The 17,167-nt window shown below is 43.4% G+C and overlaps 1 protein-coding gene across 1 annotated transcript in view; it reads left to right on the forward strand.

Annotated features, from left to right (window-relative positions):
* The first annotated feature begins 4,602 nt into the window (after positions 1-4,602).
* Positions 4,603-17,167, forward strand: part of C7H14orf132 (chromosome 7 C14orf132 homolog) — a 42,704-nt gene continuing 30,139 nt past the window's right edge. The window contains exon 1 of the mRNA XM_014249734.2: positions 4,603-4,691. Coding sequence (XP_014105209.2) covers positions 4,665-4,691 — 27 coding nt within the window. The 5' untranslated portion in view covers positions 4,603-4,664. The remainder of the gene's footprint in view (positions 4,692-17,167) is intronic.

Below are 17,167 nucleotides of genomic sequence, written 5' to 3' on the forward strand. Positions count from 1 at the left end.
CTGTTGAAAGACCAAGTGTAAACAAAATCAATGTTCAGCTCCTGAATGGGGGGAGGGGAGGAAGGGAGGAAGGGAGGGAGGAAGGGAGGGAGGGAGGGAGGGAGGGAGGGAGGAAGGAAGGAAGGAAGGATTCTTCTGAGTGAATTCTCTTCTTTTGGTGATTCAGTCCAGCCAGACTTCATGTGAAAAATTCGGCATCCTTTGCCTCCTTTATGATACGCTGAGCAGCAAGAGTCCTTCACGGAGAATGAACTCTATCTTAAGACTGGCTACCACATGTAACTGTGGCTAATTTTTCATTAAGAGAATTAATTGCCTTGTGTGATTGCAACCTGCTGCAATGAGGCAACAGTAGGTTTAAAATAGGACTCAAAGGCAATAGCATAAAAATATATTAAAAGGCAGCAAGAAACCAATATTACCTTCTCTCCTTAAAGTGGGAACTTAGTATCCCTTTGCATAGATAAAAGATTTAAATGTCATATCAGGATGCAAAGCTAAAAATTGGTACTGCATTGCCTAAGGTATCTAAATACAACATATGGTAAGTGGGGCTGTACAGATACAAGCCCATTTAAAATCCTTTCTGGCAGCAAGGCTCAATTGTCATGTTTTGTTAGGTCTGTTTTGTGAAGCAAAGGCAGAGCTTATGTGCACATGCAGTGCAAGAAAGGATTTCCTACTATGCCCCAGGAAAACTGACAAACCAAACTATTCTCTAATTGAGTTGTGTTCCACTGTACTGAAAAATGTGGTCTTTTTAGCAAACAGCTTTAAAGCTAATTAAAGAGCATGTTTGCCAGTTTTTAAGAATAATGTTATACAATCATGTCTGCATTTTTAGCTGGATGCTACAATGTTTGTCCACAGAAATAGTAAATTGTGACATAATATTTTTAAGTGGTCTAGGTATTTTGATGAGAAAGCTGGACACAAGGTGTGCAGGACAGCTGGCAGATCTCATTCAAGCTCTGCATTATCATTACTGAAAGACAGAAGCACATCTAAAATTTTTTTTTAGAGAAGAACTTACAGAGCTATTATAAAGCAATTTATATCCAAAATATATTTTGTGGGAAGATGAAGAAACAAAGCTTTGTATTTTGTAATATCCTAGTTAAAAGCTTCAGGAGTGGTGGCAAATGGAGCTACATCCAGTTGGTGGCTGGTCACCAGTGATGTTCCCCAGGGTTCAGTGCTGGGCGCAGTCCTGTTAACCATCTTTACTGATGATCTGGATGAGGGGATTGATGGCACCCTCAGTCAGTTTGCAGATGACACCAAGCTGAGCAGGAGTATTGATCTACCAGAGGGTGGGAAAATTCTTCAGCTGGATCTGGGCAGACTGGATTGATGGGCTGAGGGCAACTGTATGAGGTTCAGTAAGACCAAGTACTGGGTCCTGCCCTTGGGTCCTAAACAACCACCTGCTAGGCTACAGGCAGAGTGTCTGGGACACTGCACAGTGGAAAAGGACCTGGGCGTGCCATTTGACAGCAGCTGAATATGAGCCAGCTGTGCCCAGCTGTGGCCAGGAAGGCCAATGGCATCCTGGCCTGTGCCAGCAGTACTGTGGCCAGCAGGAGCAGGGCAGGGATTGTCCCCCTGTACCCAGCACTGGTGAGGTCCCACCTCAAATCCTGTGTTCAGTGGAGCGAGTCTGGAGAAGGGCAGCAAAGCTGGTGAAGGGTCTGGAGCTCCTTATGAAGAGCAGCTGAAGGAGCTGGGCTGATTCTGGAGAAAAGGAGGCTCAAGGAGGGCCGTATTGTGCTCTACAACCACCTGAAAGGAGGTTTTAATGGACTGGGGTCAGTCTCCCCTCCCAAGTAACAACTAGCAGAACAAGAGGAAATGGCCTTGGGTTGCACCAGGGGAGGTTTTGATTGAATATTAGGAAAAAATTTCTTCATTGAAAGGGTGGTCAAGCGTTGGAACAGTCTGCCCAGGGAATTGGTGAAATTACCATTCCTGTAATTGTTCAAAAGGCATCTATGTGGCACCTGGGGACATGATTTAGTGACAATCATGTCAGGCTGGATTTGATGATCTTAGAGGTCATTTGAACCCTAATGATTTATGATTCTACAAACACAAATAATTTGGTGTTCCTCAGAAATTATTTGCCTTAATAACAGTACAAATTTAAACAGTACAAACTGTGCTGTTTCACAAACATGGCAGTAAACCAAAGGAAAATCAAAAGGGAAAAGTGAACAGTGATTTATTTTTTTTCCCTTTGTCAGGCTTAAGAAATATGAATGAAAAATTAATAGCTGGGAGATTGAGGACATTGCAGTGATTAATAGTAATTTTCTAGAACAAAATATAATGATTATTTGGATGGCTTTTGCAAACAGAAATGCTGTTCCAGTGTATCTAAAACTTCTCTAGGTAGAAAAGAAGGTTAAAAAGTTCTACCAGATATAGGAGCAATTTCTCTGCAAATATTTCTACAAAGACTGTTTTTGATTGGCACTGTCTTCCAAGATAACTTAGCCAAATTCCTAGCTGAGATCAAGAATAGGAAGTAATATTTAGTGGCATCTAAAGGAATGTATGGATGCTCATTAGTGCTAATTTCCTAAACTTTTTGAACATCACAGCAAAATATTTGGAAACCTGACTGGAAAATCTTGCTACCATTAGAAATTCTCCTTGAACACTTTCAGGGAATGGCCAAAATACCATAAGATTGGTAAACGAAAACCACAAAGAGCAGTTCTCAGAAGGCAAGTTGTTGTTCCAAATAAAATTATCTCTTCTTCATGTCACTGTTTGACACCGCCTTAGAAAATGGCCAGTGGAATAAATCCATGCACTCCCTGGTATGGAATGGTACATTACTCATTAGATGCTTTAAAGAAGAGATTGGGTAAAGAGAAATACCCTGTTTGGAGAGTCACTGGTTATATTTTAAGCAGATGCATAGACTAGATTATTTCCTGAGGTTCTTTCCAGCTCTGTTGTTCTACAATTCTCATGCTCTATAGAATTAAATGAGTGCAGAAGTCACTGTGGTTTTGAAACTTTAACTATGTTTTTATTTTCATGAACTGTTTTGTTATTCTCTGTTGATGCAGATGCAGTGACTGACCAGGCCACATCTGCTATGAAGACATGTTTACCCAGCACATCAAAAATTTATCTGGATGATGAAGGATTAACACTGTTTTGAAGTTACTTTATGGCTTCTGACAAAGACATCTATATACTTTCAAAACTTTGGAGAGACTCTACAAAGAGACAATTCCATTATTTACACAACTGAATTAAAAAATCTTGAAATTACATTGCCTCTTTGGGATTTTACTTGTTTACTTAATGGGCCTCTTGACATAAAAGCATTTTTGGCAGACACATTAATAGTCACTGAAGTAAAGGACTGATTTAAAACAGATTATTTTATTTCCATCACCTCCTGCTGCAGCAGTGCAACAGTAGGCAAAATGGCATGGAGCTCACAGCACACATGATGAAGCACCGTCTTTTTCCTCCATACTTTTAAATCCCAGTGCAGATCTGATCTTCCAGGTACTTCTGATGGTGGCATACACTCGTATTCTCATGGTTCAGAGAGAATTCCACAAAATGCTGAAGTAGTAAAAACAGGGTCAAAGACTTCAGCCTAGGAGATGAAACTAACATGTACACGTCAAAAGGGTAAAAAAAACACACACAAAAAAGCTTTCAATGCATTAGGACATACGTTTTTATTATCCTTCTTGTGTTGGTGTCAAAGGTTTTTTACAACCAACCAGTGAAGGAATATACTGAATTTTCATGCTAAAAGTGGTAACAGTGTCTGGGAGGAACAGGGAAAACCATGAGAAAAGGGACAAAATATGTTTATTGCGTAATGTTGAACAGTAAATTCTGGGAACAAGGAGGAAAGAAGCTGAAAAATAAAGTTCCAACAGCTCAGCCATGAAAAGGTGCAAGATTGAGCCTTGTCGGGAGTCCTTTTCAGCCATGGTGAGAGAGGGAGCCGAGTATTTTAAAACCAGGCTGACGGATTAGCAAGGTGGGCAGGAAATCTAGTGCGGCGGCCAGGTGTGCATCTCCCGAGGCTCGTGTGATGCGGAGGACCCGCACACGCCGCGAGAGCCGAGCCGCATCTGCCCGCCGCTGCATCCATCACCCATCGCTCCGCTCCCCAGCCCTCGCCCGGCTTCGGCTCCGACCGCCGGGACCCAGCCTGGGGGTGCCGCCGCCTCCCCGCCGTGCCCGCGGTCCCGTTCCGCCTGGGCGAACAGCCCGAGGGGCTCGGTGCGGGCCCCGCCGGGGGTCCCGGGCGGCCGCAGGCCGGGAGGGGGGCGGGGCCGGCCCGCAGGTGCCCCGGGCGGGCGGGGCGGAGCCGCCCCGGCCTCCCCCCGCCGGGGGGGCGCACCGGGCCCGGCCCGGCGCGGGGCCGGGCCGCCCCCGCCCCCGCCCCCTGCCGGAGCCGCCCGCCAGCCGCGCCGGGCCGGGCCGGGCCGGGCCGGGAGCCGCCGGATCTGGAACTGGTACCGGTGTCGGCTCCGCTGCCGCGGCCGCGCCCGCCGCTGCTGGGGGAGGCGGGGCCCGCGCCGCGCCCCCGCGCCCCGCCCGCCCCCGGCAGCAGCAGCAGCGGCAGCGGCAGCCTCAGCACCTCCGGCAGCTCCGGCAGCAGCTCCAGCGGCAGCACCATGGACCTGTCCTTCATGGCCGCGCAGGTGGTACGGGACGGGACGGGACGGGACGGGACGGGAGCCCGGGGCGGGGGCGGCAGGGCGCGCATCCCCTCCTCTGCTTTCCGCACGGCTCCTCTCTACTCCAAAGTTGCATCGGCGCGGGGGTAAACCTGAGCGGCCCCGCGTCTTGGGGAAGGGGCGAGGAGGAGGAAGGAAAGGGAAAAATGAGGCGGCCGGAGCTGGCAGCGCTGCTGAGGAGAAGTTGGCGGCGCAGCTCGGGGCGCAGCACCTGTTAGCGCCGGCGGCGGGCCCAGCGCTTGGCTCCGGGGCGCTGCCAGCGGCCTCGGGCTGGCCAAGGCGAGCCATCAGCTCTCCATCCTCCGAGACCGGCTGTAAATGAAAATCGGAGATGAGATTTTTCGGTTCTTTGCCTCCATTCCGTACCGCGATTGTATGTGCATCTGTGGTTTTGGTTTTTTTAAGTTGTTGTCTATGCATACAGAATCCAGCTTGGCGTGTATAGAAATACTCCTCTGTTTGCATGAACAAATTTTTTAAATTGCAGCTTAGTTCTGGATTCTAGCTCCAGGCGTGATTGTGGGTGTTGGTGTTCAATATACTCATCCTTAATATACTGAGAAGTACTGGCTATAAGTCACCTAAAGCCAAATATCACCATCGTAAATCCAGGTGAATTGGGTTTTTAACAGACATAGCGCTGTGCTTGAGAAAAAGCCATACTCACTGACCATCCATTACCTTTTCTGGGATATATTCTTCTATTCATACAAGTATATTAATAGAAGAGGTACAAGGGTACCTAAGTGTAATTGGCTTTTTTTCAAGAATAGTTTGGATCCAAGTTTGTGATTTTGCCAGGAAACATCACCCACTGTTTAGAGGTGGAGTAGGGGCCAGGAAAGCCTTTCTGCACTGTTGCTGCCTGAGTGCTGACTTCAGCTGGAGGTGTTTGTTGGAAGCCAGTCTGATCCTTATGCTGTTGTTCTATTTCATTAATGCAGTGGCTGTTTTGTCTTGTTCTCTTCCTAAAGTCCAGTGAGGAAGTCTGAGGGGGTGTCAGGCTCTACCTTTCTGAAGGTAGCAGTCCAAGCATCTCTTCCCTTTGGACGTATTTCTAAGAATTGTTTTTTAAGGAAAACCACAGTGGGGAGGAAAGCATAATTTCTATTGATATTGATATATTGATATGAGATCTTCAAAGATTTTGCAGGTGTCAGACCATTTTCCTATGGTCCTTCTCAGCACAATCCCCGTGTCCATCTCTTGTTCCCTAAGCAGTGAGCTGAAGTGGAATGCCCCCACAGCACAGAAGCAGAGGTGCAGCACAGCAGGAGGTTTTATCCATAACCAGAGCAGAGTGTGTCAAAGCTGGGACTAGTGCTGCCCATTCTCTTTCTATACTCTCCCTTATTATTGCTGTCCCATGTTTCACATAGCTTCCACCTAATTCTGGGTGCTGGAAGAGTCACAAAGCAGTGTTGCTTTGCTTCTCTCAGAACAGTTCCCAGTGTGAATGTGTTTTACACTTACTGAGGTTAGTAATGCAACAGTTTTCAGTGAAACATGCTTTTCTCCCCCATCCTTTGGGGTTAATTTTTTGTTTACCTTTGTCACAAGAAGTGACAATTGATAGTTCCTGTTTCACACACCTTGGAGCTGTGTGCCACACAATCCTTTGGTTGGTGAGGAAGGTGAGAAGCAGTCAGGGCTGTCAGATCTCTCCCTGTGGGGGCACAGGGTTCACTGGGTCTGCACTGCACAGGTGGGGAATTCTTCAGGGGGGTGTTTGTGTAATTAGCCTTTGATGAGCTCTAGGAGAGGATTTCCTGAGATCCTTTTCTACTGAAAGAAATTAATCAGTTCTTAGGTGACTGTCCAGCAGAGTCTTCACTCACCTCTGTTACTCCCTGTCAGAGGCCTCTCGTACCTTTCTGAACTGTCAGCCCTTTCCATTCCTGTCACCATAGGGACATTTTACCCCCAGTGTATCACTGCTTTAGGTATTCCCTTAGGTATTGCTTTTCTTCAGCTTTCTTTTCAATGCTATATCTTTTTGTCTTTTTTGTTTGAGTCGTTTCTGTAGCATTTCTGGTGGTGTGGTCCAGTGAGATATCTTCAATAACAAATGAGTGAGAACACAAGATAATTACTGATTTGTGCTTCTTGCTCATAAGTACTTTTAAAGAAACTCTGCTATCATTCTCGTTTATCATCCACCTCCAGCAGGTATTACATTTTACCTGATGATACCAGACACATTAATATTTTGTAGAAAAATAGGTAATACCTAAACTGAGATGTTTAATGGCATACAGGCAATGGCTACCTCTCAAGTGAATTTATTTTTACAGGATACTGAAGGCTATTTATGTTCCTATAAATTGCTTTTGTGTGTTATCACACCTTTGCACTGCTCATTGTGGACCCAAGTTGGCTTTGCTTGATGTCTTGTGAGACAGCATAAATGACCTGTGCGCTAGAGCCCCTCTGATGACACAGAAGCAGCGTGTGTGTAACTTCGGTTACCACTTGCAGCCTCACTGATTCTGCAGTGTGTTATGGAGAGTCAGAATCTGGCCTGCTCCTAAGTGCAGCTTGAGCAGCTACCTGAACACCTCAGCTGTATTGTATTTATTAGATTTGCCATGAAGAACAGCTTTTGACTGTAACTATTAAATCTGTTGTTAAAATAAGCCTTTTGCATCAGTGTGTTCACCTCCAGCCAGTAGCTGATTGAGCAGGCTTGGGTGTCCTCTGTTCTGCTGGTGCTCTAATTGCCTTTGGTTTAAGGTCCATTGTGCTAATGAGCAGGACTCACACCTAGTTAAAGCCTGTTAGCAGCTAGTCATTTGGCTTCCATTTTAAATCCATATTTTAATTAAAGTAATGCTGTACTTCTCAAGATGCTGTGCCAAAGATGTTCAGCCACTGCGAAGCCGTGTGACTGGCTCATTTCTGCGTGTTGTTCAGTGATTTCAGAGTGCTCTTGTAGTCTAGGTAACCTCAGAAATAGCCACTTCTCATAGGTAGAGACTTTTGCTTCCAGCATAAAAGCCTGGTTTTGGGAGGTGCTGAGTGCTGCATCCAGGCTAAGAGCACTCGATGCTTTTATCAGGGGTTAGGGGGTTGCTGTCAGATGCACAGGGGTGAACTGCCCCCCGCCCTGCTTCTCACAGACTAAAATTAATATTGATTTAACAGCCAGCTGATGAAAAAATGTTAATGGGAGCAGGGAAATAGAAAAAAAATAGAAGCTTTTAGTGGGGAAAAAATGGGAAGACAAAGAATAAAAAAATGATGTCATGGTCTTCAGTATGATCCAAATTAATATGAGCTGGGCAGCACCTGCACTCATAACGTTGCTGGTACATTTTTCAAGATTTATGTTTGCAATTTAATTTTCCTGAAGTGTTTCCTGTATTTTCTGTTTCATATTGAAAATGAGGATTGGATTTCCTTAATTTGCAGTGTTTTTATGGTTGGCTATGTCTCCCTACTGTAAAAATAAAATTTTAATTGTCAGATAAATGGTCCTTTCTTCTTTTATGTTTAGAACAGGGAAAAGGTAGCAAAAGCCTTGGGAATATGGCTGTTTCTGTGGATTTCTTTTTTACTAAGTCATATATAGTTGATGATTCTCCATGTTCAGAACCTCTTTGCAAACAGTTTCTGAGGATTTGAAGTACAAGAAGTTGAATTCTTTGTGTATAGTTCAATGATTAGAAGTTGTATTTTTATAAGCTTTCGTTTCAATTGGAGTGATGGGGGTTTGTTTTTAATATGAAAAGTGATGCCATGCTTCAGGGGCTAGAGAAACAAACGAACAAATTTGGTACAGAAAGAAAAACAATTATAAAATAAAGATAATTACATTGCTTTTGTGTTCTCTATTACATTCCTAGGATTTCAGGTCTGGTCAGTGATCTTTCAAGTCACTTGAAGCCTTTCATTGCATTGGCAGTAACTCAGGTTACCTTCCCCAAAACAGGGACGTGGTCCTTGGTGCATCTTGAAGAAACCGTATAGTTCTGACATTACCATGTCAGAATAACAATCCATGCTTCCACATGAAACATACATTATTAAGAGCTGTATGAAAAGCCCTGGAATACACAGGATGAACTGAGTTCATTTAGGGTCAATAATGTCATGCAAGTTATTTATGAGAAAATATTTTAATAGCAAAATCTGCAAACTTTGATTTAAAATATCCTTTCATTTTGACTTACGGAATCATAACATCATTGTCATTCTGTCACTTAAAGGTTGTAAAAGACTTTTAAGATCTAGTTCAGCCATTAATGTGGCACTGCCAAGTCCTTAACTGCCACATCTACACATTTTTTAACTGCCTCCAGGGGTGGTGATTCAACCCCTTCCCTGGGTAGCCTGTTCCAATGCTTGGCAACACTATGCATGAAGAAATGTTTCCTGATACCCAATCTAAACCTCCCCTGGCCCAACCTGAGGCTGTTTCAAATCCACCCTGTCACTTGTTGCTTGGGAGAATAGACCAACCTCCACCTGGCTACAGCCTTCTTCCAGGTGGATGTGGAGAGCCATGAGGTCCTCCTGAGCCTCCTTTTTCTCCAGGCTAAACATCCCCAGCTCCCTCAGCCCTTCCTTATCAGGCTTGTGCTCCAGAGCCTTCACCAGCTTTATACTTGCATTTTCCAGCTGACATGGACAGTCCATGTGTGTGCTGCAAAGCTGGGGTGTGCATTGAGGGTGTGCTTGGCATTTTTGGACACCCACCTGAACAGAAATTCAGAACTACTGCATTTCCAGAAATCCCAGACATAGGTCCAGTATCCTTTAATTCCTTTCTAATGAGATTTCTAGATGTTAGAGGATGCACAGTTAAGATCTGCTGTACTCTGCTGTATAAGCACAGAGGACCCAGAGTGCAGGATAATACTGCATTTGTTTTCCTACTATTTCTTTATCTGTTCTCCATCTCAGGGGCTGAGAGGGATTCAAAGCCTTTATTAGCTGTGTACTCTTTCTTACAGCAAGGTAATCTGAAGGTATTAAAAAAGAGAGAGTTTAGATTTGTGGTTTGGGTAGGTTATTCCCACCAGCTCAAAACAGAATCCAGGCTGCTTGCTCAAAGTGAGCTGCATGTGTCTTTGTGTCTGTATGTGTGCTGCTGAGAAAGCTTCAAAGACAGACAGACAGACCTTTCAGCCATGCTTGCACTCGGGGAATCTTTCTTTGGCAGTGCTAAATGGTGGCCATTTGGAAGTTTTGACATTACTGGTGTATGGTTAGGACTGTTTTGGTTTTGGTTTTTTTTTCTTTAAAAAGCAGGATCACCAAAAAGCAAGCTCTGCCAAACCAATGGAGAGTTGGGATTAAAAGATGCATGAACAACTCCTTGTCAAAAGCTGCCCTGGTTATAATCTAGGACCTAAGACAAAACCTCTTTGATCTATAGCGTTAAACATTAATAATGTTAGCTAGGAGCCTGTAGTCATTCTTTTATATAACCAGTTCAGTGCTAGCTTGTCTGCATAATAGGGCACTGACCATTACTCTGCCAGCTCCGCTGTCTTCCAAAGGTTAAAGTAATTTTCTCTGGCATTCTTTGATTCCTTCAGAATATATTGAATTATAATAAATAGAATCAAAGCATCAGGAAGCTGAAAGAGGAGATGTGGGTTTAACTGAAGAGTTCTTAGATGCTTTGGTTCAATCTTAAGTCCTGATGTCTTGCTGTGGTATAGCACAGCCAGAGGGACTGGCTGTATAATCCAGATGTTGCTGAAATCCTGTTTTGTGTGCAGAAATCCGTGTCCTCATCCAGGATGTTGCCAACAGTTGAGGTGAGAATTATTTTCTTTCTGCTGGCTGCTTGGCACAATTGCATTAGATTTTTATTAGTGTGGGGAACAAGAGGAATCCCTTCACTTTTCTTATCACTGCATTAACACTGCAGACTACATTTCCAAGTCTTGTGTAGTAGAAATTTCTGTTCCAGCAAAGCTTTTGAAAATTCATTGGAGATTTGGGCATACTGTTTTTATAAAGTGTTGATACTGCACTTTGGAGGAGGCTGTTGTTCCAGAATTGTGCTTGTAATTGCTGTCAAAAGATGTTAAAAGCAGTGATTCCAATCCAGCAAAACACTTAAACATTTACTGCACTTGGAACACGTGTATATTGTTCCAGTAATATCAGCAGGACTGTCCACTTGCTTAGAATGAGGTATCCTAAGGCCTGGCACAGATGGAGAGAGAATGCTTTGCAATTCATAGAAAAATATCCTAGGAGAGCAAGAGGACACCTACTATTGGTCATATTATTAATTCAGGGAAGCCTGAGGCTAAGTGTTTTGGAGTGACTGTGCTTTCATCAATTAATAGCATGATGAATTTCTCATAGGAGCTCCTAAATGTTGGAAGAGGAGGATGGGGTAGGAGGTGGGTGGTGGGGAAGGGGAAGTAGAATGGGGCTCATGTGGCACATGTTTGTGCACCTTTGCACAGCAAGGGGTAGAAGAAACTGGAAATAATTTGTTTGTGTTTCATGTGCCCATTAACTGTGAGACTAATTCTGTGACACATTTAATATTTTTTGAAATAATTTACATGATTTTCAGCAGTTATATGCCAAAAGCTTCACAAACAGCAGATGTCACATATTTCCATCTTTGTTGAGTGTGGAAAGGAGGTTTGCAATATAGTAGCAAATAGACCTTCCCATGTTTTACAGACGAAGCATTTCACAACACAGTCGATTGCAGCAGTAGCTGGGGTCCTGTTGTGCACAGACAATAGGTGGAGATGGCAGGTAGGAGGAATGAAGACTGAAGCAGTGCTACATTCATGCCAAACATCTTCCTTGTTGAGGTGCCTGTTTTTTCTTGAACAGTAAGAGCCCAACCCTGTACACTGAGCAATAATTCTCTTGGCAGACTTGATAAGAATGGGGTTTCTGGGTAGCAGCTGAACAGCCCAGTTGGGTCCTTAGAATCCATAGGCTGGAAAATCTTAACTGGTTATAGATTGGGGTGCCAGTGATGGTGGTGTTTGCTTGGTTTTGGCTAATTTAGGATTAATTTTTCAATTCATTGATGAGCTGCAAACATGGGGGTGGAGATCCTGGTTTAAGTTTTGTTGAAAATGGAATGGATGCTGGCCATTAGGAAGCTCATTTCACCATCTCCCTAACCTCATTCCCATAACAGACAGAAGCAAAAAACTCCAAATGATTCAAAGGGTATAGGATTAAGTAAAGAAGTGTGATCCTTTGATGACCATACACCACCAAATTAAATCATTGATCAAAGATTAGACTGTTCAAATGGAGTGCAGTGATGTGGAAAGCAGAAAATTAGAGCAGCAACCCAAGTAAATTCAGCAGTGACAAGCTCTGTTAGTTTGCTGTGTCTCTCTGCTGGACTTTAGTTTCTTTGAAAGTGTTTTTGGTCATGAATTGCATTTTCTACATGAGCTAGTAAGGTCTGTTGTAGTCCTCTGTCTGTTGTTTCAGCAAACATCTTGGTTTGATGAGTGTAGTATCTTATACAGAATTACTATTAACCCCTTCCTCTGCTCACAGGGATGATGATTTTTAAAGGTGTCTTTTGAAAACTGATGGCTCTCTGTAATTTTTATAAACACTTTTTTTTGCAGCAGATACATGCTGAAGTATGAAAGGAAGATCCTTGAAAATCGGTTGTAAACTGATGATGGTTGTGTGGCTCGATCAGTGGTATGATCTGCTTCTTGTGCTAGTTAACATGCCAGGATTGTTCCATTTCCATGGAATGGAAGCCCTTGGAAAACAGGATCCTGACATTTCATATGCAAGTTATGAGCACTTGGAACAAAAAAGGGTCAGAATGAAGTGTGTGAGCTCTTTGACATCTTTTTTGAAGGTGCTGTGTGGTCAGCGCATGCAGTCCTGTCTGCTCTGGTGCTGCAGTGAGGAATGCCTGTCCTTACACTGGGCACAGAAAACATGGCCAGCTGTGACACAAGGACCAGGAGCGCTGAGCACTGACTGGCTGTGTGCTTTGCAGTGCTGGCAGGATTACTGGGAGCAGAGGCAGCACAGGGTGGGAATGTCTCCCTGTGAGTACGACACGGGTGCGCGGCAGCCGGAGCTGGTGCTGTGAGCGGTACTCGCTGCCTGCCCGCTCTGCCACGGGCTCACACACCCACACTGTGCTCTCCATCTGTCTCACAGCACCAGCCTTCTGAAATGACACCTACTCTTACACCGAGTCTTTAGTCTTAGCTGAGTTCCACACTCCTGGTAGCTGCCAGAGCCCAAACCTGCCAAGCAGTAGCTGGTTAGAAATCATTGCTATTATGGTCACTTCAGAAGAGCTCAGCACCTCAATGAAGCAGGCTGCTGGATACAGGGCCGTTTCCTTCTGCTTTGCAAAGTGGTTATCTCTAGTGTGGAAATGTTTTAAAAAGTAATCATATTAAAAGCTGTTAACCTCACCTTGTTCTGTTTCTTGTAATTTTGTTTCTAAGCCTTTCAAATGTTATGAAAGGGGAAACACCCTAGGAATGAGCCTGCATAACTAAAACAAAACCGTACTTCCACTGTGGCTTTTTTGTTTTGGTATTTTTTCCCTGCCATAACAGCTGGAAGAGCATTTGCAAAATATGGGATGATGCTGGGTTCTGTGACTGGTAGAAGAGACCCATACCAGAGTTGCTACATCAAAGGGAAAAAGATGGCTGTGTCTCTTTGACTGATGTGTAGAGGTTTTGAGATGTATGTTCAGAGAGAAAAAGTAACACTAGGACTGATATGGAAACAAAAGTATTAAAATTTAAAGTGTTAAAGGATTTCTGAGATATCAGCTGAACTCAAGGACTTGGAGTAGCTGATCACCTTTAAATATCTAGATCCTAGTTAAGTGCATGCCTGAAGTATGTAATTCTCTGAACTTCCCTTCTGCTTAAATGAAGTATATAATTAAATGCCTTGAATAGTCTGCAATTAAGTGCCAAAGCATTTTGAGGTATTATAATAGCTCTTCCTTAAAAGTGAGCTCGACTTGAAATATACTGGGTTTCTCCTTTTGTCTTTCTACCTTACCCTCCTTGATGCACCCACATAAATTTTTATGGATTTTTCTCAGGGGTTTCCTCACAACTTTTCTCTTGTATACCTATGTAAAATGTTTTCCTTCCAATTCAGGTGTGCTATCCTCTTTGGATATCTTCTTTCTTCATCTCTCATATCCTCCATCCTTACCTTTTATAAATTATTTCAGATGCTATAGTTGCACCAGCTCCAGTCCAAGTCCGACAGAAATTTGAGTTTGGTTCTGGAAGATGGAGGTGAAAGAGTAAAGAGTAAACAATTCTCCTGTTCAGGGAGGGACAAGAGATGCAAATGCATCAGAACAGCAAACTAAAATGCTGCAATCACTGAAACTGTAAGCAGCATGGCAGAAACTTTCCCAGTTGAGTTACTAAAGACAGAAGACTGTTAGTATGTTGTTGCTGGCCTGCAAGTTAGTAAAAATTGAGTGGTGCTTGATGTAGAATCTAAATCTCAGGAATGGAAATGTCACCTCCTTTGCTCTGTTTTATATTTTGGTTGGTCTTCAGCTAGAGCAGAGTAGCTTACAACCTCAATCTGAAAAGTTCTGAATTCTTCTCTAAACGCTGAGCCCAGCATTCACTTATGAGAAAGACATTGAAAATTAATTTGCAAACACTCTACTCTCTTTGCCTGTGCAATGATATTTTTCCTGTCACAGACCTAGAGGTCACCTTCATTAAATATATGGTTATTAACATAAAAGCATACCAAATGGTTATTCTGTGATAGGATCCAGGCTGTGAAATGGTTCATTCTGTGTTGGTCTCTGAGCCATCTGATTGAGCATGCAGTGAAACTCTGCAGATGAGCAAGGCAGTGAAATTTGTTGTCAGGGTGGCAGATGTTTTATTCTCCTGGTGCGTTCTCTGGCATTTCTCAAGGACATGAAACAGAATCAGAAGAAATTGAGTTGCTGTGCTTGCCTTGTTCCTTGTTCTCAATGTAGTTTTGCAACTCATTTCTCCTGTAATCTTACCAAGTGTGAGAAGAGACATGCACCTACTGACTTTTCTTACAACTGTCCTTTATACTTTCACAGGTAACCTTTACTCAGCCAGCTGTAGTTTTCAGCATGGGTGGTTTTCATGGTACATATCTTGCTTATCACTTTAGTGTACATAATACCCCTAACAGCACTTTAAAGATGGGTATTTGGATGACTAAAAAAACATTGCTGCCTCTAAACCATTTGTCTCCTGACCTCTGGTCTGCACAGTTCATGTCTGGCAGAAGGGAGGGCATGGAGAAAGCAGAAGACAATATGCTGATGTAAGCTGCAGTCTGGGCTGCCATGATAACAACCCCTTGCTGTGCCTTAAAGCCTTCAGGTGCCAGCATGTGCCATGGGTCATGGTGACAAGTGAAGGGAAATGGGAAGAGGAAGCAAGGGTAGGTTTGGCCAAACTCTGCTGTCTTCCTTGAGGACACAGCGTGGTCTGATTTGAATTGGTGTAGAGAATGCTGGCCAGCTCCCAGGAGCCAGCTCATTGTTTCTGTAACTGTTGGCTTTGGAAATGGGAAAGCCAACTGTTACTAAAAATCTTAAAACTCAGTTCTAGAGAACAACAAGTAGGAGAGTCTCTTCTGTAATGGCAGTTGCTCCTGCTTTGCTACCTGGTCTTTGCTGTTAGGAAACAAATCACATGGTTTTACACTCTAAAATTAGCCTTGCCTAATCAAAGATATAAGTTCATTAATGCAAACAGATTCAATAATTTCTTAGTGTTAGATTTTTTAATTCTTAAAAAATAAAATTCAATAACTTGTATTGCCCATAGGTTATGATGGTAATTCAACTGGACTTCACCACATCCATGATACCTTTTTTTACAGAAATATGTAACATTTAGGGCATGGGTGCATCTCCATACTTTAGAGATCTCAGGGACACTACAATATAAGCAGCCATCAGGCATGTACTGTAAATTTGTGTGAGACATGACTGGGACCTTGCACCCCAACACTGGTGATCTGTGGCGCCTCCACTCTGTCCCGCAGGACCAGGGCAGTGAGGGACCATAGGCTGGGCAAGCACACACAGGGTGGCAACCAGAGACGGACAATACAGCTGTGCCTGTTGCTCATGGTATTTCAGGATTGTTGTCCAACTGCTGCATCCTGCAGTGACCTACGACTTACTGAGTTCAACTCCTAAGGTGATTTTAATTCTTATAAACCTCACAACTTATCATCAAGAGTGTAAAGGTTCACCTGAAACTAAAGGATACAGAGAGGAAGGCTGGACTGTCCCACGAGGCCACAGAGGAGATAAGAGTTTTAGTGAGCACTTATTCCCAGTTTGATGCTCCTTAGTGTAGAAGTTTAAACTGGCCATTGGTTGCAGAGGCAAAGCAGCAAATCCTTCTTCCTCCATGTGCAGTCAGGTGGCCCAGCAGGTAATGCTGAGAGCATTCCTCAAGTTCTTTTGGACATTGACTAAGTTATAGTCTATATAGTTATAGAAGCTATAGCCCTGTCTTTTGGTACTGGATTCATGATTATCAAGCTCTGATTTTTATGGTCTTTTGTTTTGTTGTTTGGTTTTTTTTAAACTGTGGTGTCCTTTCCTTCAAAATGAATCTGGCAGGTGATCTTACAGAAGTTTGGAAAACTGGGACTTTCAGATGCTGTTCCATTTCAGTAAAGCTTGGCCAACAAGCAGGACAGGGTGTGCTCTTCCCCAAAAATAAGCAGTGTCTTTCTGCGTGCTGATTTTGACAGAAAGCCTGACATCCGTTTAGGAGTAATAGAGCTCATGTACAACTCTTTGCCTCAGGATCATGCTATGCTCCTGTCAGTCCTCGTAGTCATCCTGTTCACTGGCTGTCTCACAGGAGCAGCAGAGTGGTGACAACAGAGGAGATGCAGCAGCTGTCACACCTATTTACAGCTTCTCAGTCACTGATGTGAGAATAAACAAACATGATATTCCTGCAGTTGCGTTGTTAGCAATTTATTTTTAAAATCAGTCACTTGAAAGATATTGAGGTGCAGGTAAAATAGCTCTGTCAGCACTTTCTGTGTGGTTTGCAACCTACTGCTTGACCTGAAAATTTCACTCTGTTTCTGTTAACTTAATAGAAGAGTTAAGGTCAAGGCCACATACTTACCTGGTGAAAGCACACATTTCTCTTCTGAGTGAAGTTGTATCATGTGGCCCATCAAATGTAGGAACATGCTGATTCCTGTCCGCTGCTGCCATTTTATTCCCTGATTTTATTACCTGCTCAGCAGTGATGAGTAATTCTCACATGTAAGCAAATGATATTTACTGTGAGAAAGGCCAAGTAAATTCGTAGTTGAGTGAACATTTAAAGAAATAACAATTAGAGAGTGCTTTCCTATTGAAAATGTGGAGGGGAAAAGAAATTGAATCTATAAACATTTTCTCTTGTATATCCAAGAAATAAATGCAGAAGCTC

Source organism: Pseudopodoces humilis, chromosome 7, assembly GCF_049639895.1.
Source record: "Pseudopodoces humilis isolate 2021_Gansu_Grassland_sample_001 chromosome 7, ASM4963989v1, whole genome shotgun sequence".
NCBI classification, from domain to species: domain Eukaryota; kingdom Metazoa; phylum Chordata; class Aves; order Passeriformes; family Paridae; genus Pseudopodoces; species Pseudopodoces humilis.